The 12,151-nt window shown below is 38.8% G+C and overlaps 1 protein-coding gene across 1 annotated transcript in view; it reads right to left on the bottom strand.

Annotated features, from left to right (window-relative positions):
* Window positions 1–12,151, bottom strand: part of MDGA2 (MAM domain containing glycosylphosphatidylinositol anchor 2) — a 944,924-nt gene that overhangs the window by 208,510 nt on the left and 724,263 nt on the right. Inside the window, exon 8 of the mRNA XM_081087224.1 lies at window positions 5,923–6,216. Within this exon, the coding sequence (XP_080943350.1) occupies window positions 5,923–6,216 (294 nt within the window). The remainder of the gene's footprint in view (window positions 1–5,922; window positions 6,217–12,151) is intronic.

Below are 12,151 nucleotides of genomic sequence, written 5' to 3'. Positions count from 1 at the left end.
TTGTCTAAAAATAATGAGCGTGTATATTATCATATATCCCAATCTGATTTTAATACTTTTTAAAAATAAAGCCCATGATATTCTACCTTGGTTGAACATTCATTTTGATTGAAATAAATTAGTGTGCATTCATCACTAGATTTCTAGAGAAAGAGTTACCAATAAAACCCTGATGTGTGGCTCCCTACTCTTCATCCAATTTGGTCTTGCTTTAGAAAAAGGTAAAGAACATGGGCTTATCAATAGCCTTGATTAGTTCTTTCATAAGTGTTCATTTGGAAAATAAAAGTTGTAAGTGGGGCATGAAATCTCATTTGGAGATGGATGAAAGTCTGTTACTTAATACAATTTAACACTATAATCACTCTTTGGTTTTTAGTCTGTATTTTATATCTCATAGCAGAAATATTTCATCTTTAATTGTAGGTGACAAAAATGTTCATATATATAATAAAGCTTTAATAATAAAAGTGGCATTATGCTATATATATATATATATATATATATATATATAATCTTTTCCAGCTGATTTTCAAAGAAATGTACTTTAAATTATACTCTCTTTATTAAAACATTTTACCAGTGCTTTGAGGTAAAATCCTGTAAAGGATAGCTTTTATTAAAAATAAAATAATATAGTTTATGAAATTAAAATTATAGTATGCACGACTACAAGTATACGTATATAATACAAATATAAATGTAAAAAATAAATAAATTTTAGGACAATAAGCATATCTTGGTTTTATAATTTAATATAGTTATTTGAATATATTCACTTGCTATCATTTTTATTTAATCAATATTTAAGTGGTCAGTACTCTAATTAATAAATTAAAAAAATAACTTTACTACTGTGATTTTTTGAGGAAATTGTTCTAGTTTTGTTCAGTAAGCTCTACACATACTATAACTTTTAAATTATATTGAAGGAGAGCAGAATATGCCATCACAAAATGTGCATTTTGCGCATGTGGATTATTTTGAGCTGAAGTCAATCAAGACCAGTCAACTCAAGAAAAAACTTTTGCTTCGGCTTACGTACCTAAAAGAATTTAGTCAAGGGGCCTGGCTCAGAGAGAGAGAGAGAGAGAGTCGTTATAAAAGTAATAAGATGCTCAAAAAACCAAACTTATATAGGCAAAAATCACAAAGGTATTGATTACTCTTCTAGGGGCTTTTAGCTGGTTTAATAGTTAAATTTACATAAGATAACGTTTCTCTGGCAGGTAACTTTTCTCTTACACTCCTACTTTGAAGCCCCAGGGCCTATTCCAGTCCATAGCTCAGGATAGCCTATAAGCCTCAATTGCCTACTTGTCATTGGGTCTCATATTTTTATGAAACTCCTGTAAATCTAAAAGTAAAAAATTGTTTCACTCATGTTAATCTATCTTATGTAAGTCTATTTCTTTGACCAGGTAGGGGAAGTTTGCTGTCATTATTTCTTCAAATAGGTTTTCAATATCTTGCCCTCTCTCTTCTTCTGGTACCCTTATAATTCTGATGTTGGTACGCTTGAAGCTGTCCCAGAGGCTCCTTACACTATCTTCATATTTTTGGAATCTTTTTTCTTTTTTCTTTTTCGGTTGGGTATTTTTTGTTTCTTCGTATTTCAAATCTTTGACTTGATTCTTGGGATCCTCTTGTCTGCTGTTGGATCTCTGTATATTATTCTTTATTTCAGTCAGTGTATGCTTAATTTCTAGTTGGTCTTTTTTCATATCCTCCAGGGTCTCACTAAATTTATTGGCGGTTTCCATAAAATTCTTGAAAAACCTTATAAATGTGGTTTTGTACTCTATATCCAGTCGTTTGCTTTCCTCCATTTCTGTCATTTGTGACCTGTTTCTTTGTCTCCGCACTTTTTATGCTTCCCTGTGTTGGTAGAGTGGTTTTGTGTGCTAGGTGTCCTGTAGGGCCCAGTGGCTCAGCCTCCCCAGTTACCTGAGGTGGACACTCTTGGTGCACCCCCTTGTGGGCTTTGTGCACAGTCTTGTTGTAGTTATGCCTTGATTGTTGTAGGATCACTGGGAGGAATTGACCTCCAGGCCAATTGGCAGTGAGAATCAGCTGTGGCTGCAGTGGGAGAACTTCTGTGCTGAAGACACCCTTATGGGGCAAGACTTGCTTCAGTGGGGCTTTGGTGCTCACTGAGTCTGCCCCCTGAGTGTGTCCCTTATGGATCTGAGGAGTTGTAATCTGGATGGTCCCACTCTGACCACTGGGTACACTGGCTCTTGGATCTAAGGAGGTGCTAATTTAGCCTCTGCCTGAGTTTACCCAGCAGGAGCTATGAAGAGAACTGTAGATTCCCCTTCCTTTTTTGGAGTTTGGAGGTGCCCTGATGAGGCCCAGCTGTGAAGCAATGCAAGCTGCTGTGGGGCCTTGGGGATTCTCTTGGAAGTTCTGGGTCTGTCTGGCCCAGCTGCAATTTGTTAGGTAATTTTAGATTGCAAAGGGCCAGGGCATTCATATGCAAAAGCCTCTGCCACAGCCTGGGTGGGGTGGGGTCTCAGGGAATCCTTGGGTGGAGCAAGCAGCTATGGATGGTCTTCAGCCCTGCCCTAAGGGGCTGCACGTCTCAGTGTCCTGATAATTGCTGCAAGCACCTCTGAGGTAAAGCCGCCCTCAAGTTCAGAGTTCTGCCTGCTGCCAGACAGTCCAGTTTCTCCCCGTATGAGTCCTGGGTCCCCAGAGACTTCCTGGAACCGGAGTTCAGAGCAGTTGGGAGCTTGTGACTCCCTCCCGATTCAAAAAGACAGCCGAGTCCTCAGGTACCAGCCCCTTTCCGCGCGTGTGCTCGAGCCTCCGTACCTTTGCACTTTACTTCCGCAGCTCCTCTGAGTCTCAGTGTGCTCTTCTCTTTTCTTCTAGTAGCAGAATTTACACTCAGCCAGCCTTCCTGTAGTTCTGGATGATGTCCGTTTTGTCTTTTCATTGTATTTTTGAAGTTGTTGTGGGAGGCAGCAATTTCCCGGTGTTTACCTATGCCGCCATCTTAGTTTCTCCTACATATGTGTATTTTTAATTATTTATTCTAATGCTTTAAATAAAAATGAGCCAAAAAGTTAACAAAATAATTGTTATATAGTTCCAAAGACATGAATAAAGTTAATGGCTAAAAATTTTAAATAAAACTGCAATGTACTTTCCAGTTTTATTTAGCAATTAATTTGTTTTATTTTTCTTAGTAAATCAATTTTAAAACACTTTTTCAAAATATTGTACTTGCAACTTCTTATTTTGGTCCATATCATGTGTGGTAACTGGTAATTACGTAAGTTAAAATATTATAAAGTAAATCTGCTTTCTAGGAATGAGCAATGTGAACAAGAATTTAATAATTTATATTAGTTCATTTTGATGATTAAGCTTTCAGAAGAGGATATACAATGGTATAAAATACCTCTAGGCATATTTCATTTGGTTCATATTCTATACATTTTAAGAAGAGAATGAAGATAAAAAATAACTTTTACAATTTTAATAAAATGATTGCTTTATAATTTTAATACAACATTAGCTAAGAACAAGTCTCATTAGGAGATTTTGAACACAAAACTAAATGGATTATCCCATTATTTATATAATATCTATCTATCTATCTATCTATCTATCTATCTATCTATCTACCTATCTATCTATCTACCTATCTATCATCTATCTATATCTACCTATCTATTAGGATACAGATCCTATTACTTACATTAAATGAAATAGACTTTGTCTATTGATGTCTTTCAGTCAATTACATCCCTGTGACACTAGAGACAATTGTGCCAGTATATATTGTCTTCCTCTATTGAACTTTAAAATCTTGAGCTTAACATTTTCCATGGAACTTACTAAGGAAAAGGAAAAGGAAAAGGAAATTTAACTCACGAATATAATTTGGGGCATTTGTATATTCTATGGAGATTAGAGATCCTGGTTCTTGAACCTTTAATTCAAAATTCCCCAGAGCCACTGGGTTCCACAGCTTTTATTTCTGTCAGTGCTTTTCCAGAGAGGTGTGAGCAGAGTGAAAACTAATTGCCCTAATAGCTTTAGGAACATTGAAGTATTCTGCATAACTCTGGAGGGAGCACAGAATCCTGTGATTACCAAGAAGAATAAAGTTTCCCAAATTCTATCCATTTCTCTATGGTCACTTGAGGGGGTGACTTATTTTTGGATAACTAAGGCAAGGTTTCTTTCTCTCTCTTTTTTTTTTTTTTTGTCTGAAGTTTTACATATGTTTCCTTTTACCCCAATTGACCCCCTCCCCCATCCTTTCCCAGCCCGGGCAAGCCCCCACCGCCCCAGTGTCTGTATCCATTGGTTATGCTAATATGCATGCATACAAGTCCTTTGGTTGCCCCCCGCCCCCCCGCCCCCTGATGATTTGTCTCTAGATCAATCTATTCTTGTTCATCAAATTATGTTGATCATTATATCCCACATATGAGTGAGATCATGTGATATTTATCTTTCTCCAACTGGCTTATTTTGCTTAGCATATGCTCTCCAGTTCCATCCATACTGTTGCAAGTGGTAAAAGTTCCTTCTTTTTAATAGCTGCATGGTATTCCATTGTGAAGATGTACCACAGTTTTTTATAATTCTTTTTCTCCTATCCATGAACTTATTGCATGAGTATAAAGGCCAGCCAGTAAAAAGAGTAGTGATTTGCTAAATGAAACCTGTCATTTAAAAGCTGCAATATTTGGAGAAAAAAATAGTAATCAATTCGAATGTTTAGGCAGCTTTAGAACCTTGCTCCTCATATGCCACTCACCTACCTCATACATAAATGCATTTACTGCTATCATTCCAAAACATATTTCAATTATTCTTTTAAATTTAAAGTCAGTTCATTCAATTTGTCAATGCCCTTAAGTCTAATATAAAAATTGACATATTTGGACTAATTTCTTTTTTTCTTTTCATTTCCTGAGTTACAGAAGAACCACAGAAAGAAACCAACATTGTTATTTATTGAAGAGTGCAATTTCATCCGATTCGTTATTTTCTTGAGGACTTTGCCACCATGTACTTAACAAATAGTTCCTCAATTAAAATTTACAGCAGCACTACTGGAGTTTGAACAGACTGTGTTCAGTTGGCTTTTTCTCTTTCAGCATTATCCACACCACTTGCCATCAAAATTATCAGGGCATCCTCTAATAATCCAACACCAGTTGGACATCATTAAACTTATAAAATTTATGAATTTAGGAACCTTAATACTGAAAGCAAATACAAAGCACACAAAGTCTATAATATTTTTGTTAGAACTGTTAGAGTGATTTCAATAAAAAAATAGTTAAAAATCTATCATTCAAATCACACAGTTAAATACCTGTAAAGAAAGGCAAGTAAAAATTCACCACAAAATATCTGCCTAAATTATCTCAATATTACTAGATAATTATGCAATCTACTCTTACGACTTCAGATATGCAAACATAGCATTTCAGTGATGAGGTCTGCACAATTTTAACAAACGGATGCCTTGAAATAAGTGAATAATTTGGGCAAAGAGCACACAATTGCCTGAAGTAGAAACATAAACTGAGAAAACAAAAGAGTATTATAATTTGAATTAGCAATTATTTCCAGTCTTCATTTCATTAAGCATGGCCAGTTTTTAACTATTAGGTTTGTTGATTTTTTTGGCATTAACCAACCACATAAAATCATTATAATCACCACACAAACACATACACCCTAATACAATTCTCATCTACTAGTACTAGTGTGTAGTAGCTCAGGTAATAGGCAGATTTAACAAAAATTATAGTTTAAATTAGGTAGCAATAATGTATAAATATTTTATCTTGAACCAATTCCAAAAATCACTGCATTTTTACTAGTAGAAGATTATAACAGTTGTTCCCTTGTCTCCCAATAGAAACACATAGAAAAAAATGTACTTACACTGAACAATGAGCTGCACCAAAGCTTCTCTTGGTTTCACATTAAATCCGTTGTATTGGCTGGTCTGACACCTGTACATTCCTGACATTTCCCTGGATACATTCACAATCCTCAGTGTTCCATCATAACTCTCCATCTGCATTGACCCATCGGGCATCGCAACTTCTTTATCCGCTCTAGACCACAGGATGATGGGCTTAGGTTTTCCAGTTACTTGACACTGTAGTTCTATTGTGTCGCCTTCTCTGGTGACCAAAGGTGATTTTTCCTGTGGAACAGTCAGATTGGGTGGAACTTGAAATGGGAAAAAGAAAATTTTTCAAGGTTAGTATAAACTGGTAAAGCATATTCAAACACAGAAAATCATAAGAAAACAATTTCTGCTGGTTGAAGATGTGTGACAATTCAGATGACAAAAATTATAGAAACCTTTGGGATAGGTGGTAAATACCATCAGCTGAAATTATTCTGATTTGTTTTTATAGAACTCTCTTGAGTGAGGTCTTCCAACATTAGCAAAATAAATAAAGCATTAAGTTAGGCTTAAAATGGTCAACATGAGAAACATTTATTCAATGATTTGTCATTATCAGCCATTAATTGGGCATTTAATATTTGCATTTCACAAAAGAATGATCCTGCCTTCTGAGGGTTCAGCTTTTTCAGTTTTCTGCTTCCTATGCTGTTATCTCTTATCCAAGGATGGTATAAGAAAGGGTATGTGATATTGTAGATTTAGCAGGCACAGTAAACACAAGTAGTAGGAAAGGGAAAAGAAGCACCTTTGTCATACAATTAGAAGTTTTGACTGGTTTAGAAAACCTTGCCAAATTGCTAAGGTTTAAGGTTTGCTTTTTCCCTTAAGGACATTAGATGGAACAACTCACTACAATACCACACTGAGAATCCACTGTATTTTTCTCTGTTGAATTTCTAATATTTTTGAGATTTGAGTTTTCCCATATACTTTCATTTTAAGACATTTTGAGATCACTGTAGTTTCTCACACTGTTGCCACTATTTCTGTAATATTAATTTTAAGTATATTTTCAAAAGTACATTTCAATAATATAAGAATTATAGTTTTTTGAAGTTAAGCTAATTTCTGATTTTACTGAAGATATTTCTGAGAAAATTAGGTTGATTTCACTGAAACTTAACTTTACTGCACTAGGATAAATATGTTATGATTTAGGACACAACATGAACAACAAGAGGCAAATACTACCTAAGGAGTTTTCTCACAAATAAAATCACCTGTTCCATTGGACGACTTTTACAATGTATATGCATTCAAATGTATTCATGCAATAGAGCATCTATCAAAAGGCATGGGCTAAATTAAATGCCAGAATAAAAATAAACAGAAATATATGAATAATTCTATCCTTCTGATAAATGCAATATGCTTCCTTTGGAGAGAGTTGCATTTGGGTAAAAAGGCAAAGGTTTTATTCTCCCTTCTAGCATCACTGTGCTCCAATGCCCAGGAACAAAAACAAGCATAATTTAAAAATTATCTTTCAACTAATATGAACATGTTTTTCTCACACAGAAAAAAAATAAATTCAAGTCAAAAGTGATATGAGAATTAATTATCTTGCTATTTAAGTATCTTTGTGTATAATTTTTCATTTAATTTCTTCATTTACTTCTTATCTTAAAAATGTAGTAAAAGAAAAAAGTAGTTAAATAATGGAAATCAGAAAATATGGAACATTAAAACATTAACCATGACCTTCTTATAATAGATATATACAGTCTAAGAATTGCCATTAACAAAGCATATGTTTAAATATGGTTGCATTTAAAATAATAGCTGATTAAATAATTTAATTTAATAAATTTAATATAAACAATTAAGTGATTTTGTTAATTTATTCCTTTAGAAGTAAACCAAAAGGGAATGATGCAATTCTAAGGAGCATCTTCTAACAATAGAATCAAAAAGAAGCCTCAATGTTTACTCACCCTGCATGAGAAACCACAAAGGATAATAACAATATCATCAACATTTAACATTAATGATGTTCCTGCTTTGTAATAGACACATTAGAAATTTTACATTTTCAGTTAATTCCTTTGATAATTCTAAGAATCAAATATTTCATATGAACATTTAACAAATAAAAACACTGAATATAAGAGAAGATGAGTACTTTGTTTGAATAAAATTCAAGCTGAGGCCAACTTATGACAAGTGAACAGTGTAGACAACTGACACTTGAAGCAGGTTCCAGTAAGCTATGATGCTTGAAATGAATAATTTGGGTTAGCACTGGACTCCTGTTCACAACTGCTCTGCTCCTATGGACAAATTGGACTAATTTTCCCTGCCCATCTCTTGATCACTAGTCCAGGATCAATAAAAAATGAGAAGGTGGAAATGTGAGAATGAACTTGACACATATTTTGCAAATTACCTCATCTATTTTATATTATACTAGAGGCCCAGTGCACAAATTCATGCACAGTGGGGTCCCTTGGCCTGGCCTGAAGGATCGGGCGAAACTGGCTCTCCAACATCCCCAGAGGGGTCCCAGATTGCGAGAGGGCGCAGGCCAGGCCAAGAGACCCCACTGGTGCACAATTAGGGCCAGGGAAGGATGCAGGAGGTTGGCCAACCAGGGAGGGACCACAGAAGGGCTCCAGAGCATGTCTGGCCCATTGTACTCAGTCTCATTCGACCAGACCCAAGCAGCAAGCTAACCTACCGGTTGGAGCATCTGCCCCCTTGTGATCAGTGCATGTCATAGTGGTTGATTGACCCGTCAACTGCCCCCTGATGGTCAGGGCACATCATAGAGAGTTGTTGAGCAGCCTTAGCATATCATTAGCATATTACACTTTGATTAGTTGAACGGCTGACTGGATGACCAGACACTTAGCATATTAGGCTTCTATTATATAGGATATCTATTTCTACCTTATCCTATATAATAAAGAGGTAATATGCAAATTAACCCTCATGCCCTCACAAGATGGCTGCCTACAACCAGGCCGGCAAGGGTTTAGTGAGGGACGACCAAACAACTGAATAGCAAGCTGCGTGGGGCAACCAGGCTGGGAGGTGAGGCAGTTAGGGGTGACCAGGCAGGCAGAGGGGTCCAGTTGGGGGAGACCAGTCTGGCAGGGGGGGCAGTTGTGGGTGATTAGGCTGGCAAGGGGGGCAATGAGGGGCAACTAAGCTAGAGGGGGAGCAGTTAGGGGTGACTAGGCCAGCAGAGGGGGCCAGTAAGGGGCGATGAGGCTGGTAGAGGGGGAAGTTGGGGGTGACCAGGTTGGCAGATGGGGCAGTAAGGGGTGATCAGGTAGGCAGGCAGGTGAGCGATTAGGTGCTAGTGGTCCAGGATTGTGAGACGGATGTCCAACTATCCTGGAGATCGGGCCTAAACCGGCTGTCAGACATCCCCCTAGGGGTCCCAGATTGGAGAGGGTGCAGGCTGGGCTGAGGGGACCCCCCCCATGCGTGAATTTTGTGCACCAAGCCTCTAGTATTTTTATATCTATCTATAATAGAACTAGAGACCCGGTGCACAAAAATTTGTGCACTCGGGGGGAAGAAGGGGTCCCTCAGCCCCGCCTGTGCCCTGTCGCAGTCTGGGACCCCTTGGGAGATAATGACCTGCTGGCTTAGGCCTGCTCCCGGGTGGCAGAGGGCAGGCCCAATCCCTAGGTGCAGCCCCTGGTCGGGCTCAGAGCAGGGCCGATTGGGGAGTTGGGACACCGCCCCTGTCATGCACAGAGCAGGGCAGATTGGGAGGTTGCGATGTCACCCTCAGTCACGATCAGGGTAGGGCTGATTGGGGGGTTGGGGCACCGCCCTCTGTCACACACAGAGCAGGGCAGATCAGGGGATTGGGGTGCCGCACCCTGTCACACTCAGGGCAGGGCCGATGGGGAGGTTGTGGCTCTACCCCATCACACACAGAGCAGGGCCGATCAGGGGGTTGGGGCACGGCACCCTGTCACACACAGAGCCGCAGGGCGATCAGGGAGTTGGGGAGCTCCCCCCTATCAGGCACAGAGAAGCGCTGATCAGGGGGTTGGGGCGCCTTCCCCTGTCACGAACAGAGCAGGATCAATAGGGAGGTTGTGGCCCCAACCCTTGTCACAAACAGAGCCGCAGGGCGATCAGGGGGTTTTGGCTCTGCCCCCTGTCACACTGATCCCGGTGGTGGGAGGCATATTACCCTTTTACTATATAGGATAGAGGCCTGGTGCACGGGTGGGGTCCGGCTGGTTTGCCCTGAAGGGTGTCCTGGATCAGGGTAGGGGTCCCCACTGGGGTGCCTTGCCAGCCTGGGTGAGGGGATGATGACTGTTTGCAGCTGGTCACACACCCTTCAGGATGGGGGTCCCCACTGGGGTGCCTGGCCAGTCTGGGTGAGGGGCTGAGGGCTGTTTTCAGGCTGATGGGTGACAGAAGCTCCCAACCGCTCCTTTTTTTCTTTTTTTTTTTTATTCTGGGCCAGCTTTAGCTCTGAGGCTCCAGCTCTTAGGCCTCCGCTGCTGAAAGCAGGTATCTGGTTTGTTTCGGTTCTATAATCGAAACAATGTATAACTCCAGCTCTGAGATCGTGGCTGGCTGAAAGCAGGTTTCTGGGGTTTTGTTTAGCTTCTATATTTGTTACAATGTTTGAAACTGCAGGCTCAGAGGCCGGCAAGGCAGGCGGGGAACGTTGGTTTCCTCCGTCACTGAAGCAAGCAAGCCTCATGTTAGTTTCAAGCTGACTGGCTGCTGGCCACTATCTTGGCTGGCAGTTAATTTGCATATCGCCCTGATTAGCCAATGGGAAGGGTAGCGGTTGTACACTAATTACCATGTTTCTCTTTTATTAGATAGGATATTTCCCAAATAGAAAGACGAACTACTTTATAGATCTACCAAACCAAGTCAATATATAACTTTTGATAAATCTTTGTGAAATAAATGAAAATAACTGATAAAAGATTATTTAATGGAGTCTCATTTCTTCCAAAACAAGCCAAATGACATATGCCAAATTTAACCAGTCTGAGTATTAATTTCTTCACTTTTGAAACTAAGAATTTGCACTTTATTAGCTCCAAGGTTGTTAATGGTTGACTGTAAAAACAAACAATAAAAACTTAAATATAGAAGTGCTGCTAAATGAAAATATTCACTTTCTGCCTTAATTCAAAGATCTTATTACACTAGGCCATTCTAAAATACACAAACCTTTGACTAGGTATGTTTTATAAATTTATCAGGCTGAATAGTTAAGAAACTTCTTTTAAACATTTGTTTGTTATTCATTTATTTAGATAAACTTTCCTTCTTATGTAATCAAAATTACAGAAATGTAAACTTCAGTTTTAATCTATGTAACTTGAACACAAATTTTACATAAAGTAGCCCAGTTTTTGCTAAATAGCAAAATCTAATTAAAATATAGTATATTCTCTATCTCTTCCATGAGGCTTTTTAAATCTTGAAATTGGAGTTAACTTTTTCTCCACAACTCTCTTGACCAAGAAAGTTTATGACTTCTAAAGTTCTTATAGTGATTTTCTCTCAATATCCACATTAAGTATTCCATTCTCTACAATTTTATACTAACCCCTCTTAACTATCTATACATATAGAAGCCTAAGCAACTGTTATGACCAAACGACCAAGACTGGAACTACCGGTCGACCAGTCGCTATGATGCACACTGACCACCAGGGAATAGACGCTCAATGCAGGAGCTGCCCCCTGGTGGTCAGTGTGCTCCCACAGCCAATTTCCCATGGTTCCTCTGCCCAGCCAGCCAACCTTCCGTGGCCCCTACACCCAGCTGACCATCTGACTCTCCCATTGGCCTGGATCAGGGCCCCAGCTGGCCATCCTTCCATGGTCCCTCCTCCCAGCTGGCAGCCACCCCCCACCCCCGATAGGCCCTGATCGCTGGTCAGACCAAGGGACCCCACCTGTACACAAATTAGTGCACTGGACCTCTAGTTACTATATATTTTTCTGTTATGAGATCTAGTTTGTTATCACTAGATCTCATTTGTTAACATATAAAACTTATATATTTTATATGTTAATAATATGAATTCCAACTTTAGCCCTAGACCCTTCTAATTTATGACTACAGCATAGTATTTTATACTTTAAAAGCCTTTCAAATCTCCAAACTTAAGCACCATTTATTGCTTGACTTAGTTGATAGGTAATTATCAACATACATCATCTGGTAATTAAAGACCATAACATTTT

This window comes from Myotis nattereri, assembly GCF_964212035.1.
Source record: "Myotis nattereri genome assembly, chromosome: 1".
Taxonomy (NCBI): domain Eukaryota; kingdom Metazoa; phylum Chordata; class Mammalia; order Chiroptera; family Vespertilionidae; genus Myotis; species Myotis nattereri.
The sequence above is the reverse complement of the archived record's forward strand: the minus strand, read 5'-3'. Positions and strand labels throughout refer to the sequence as shown.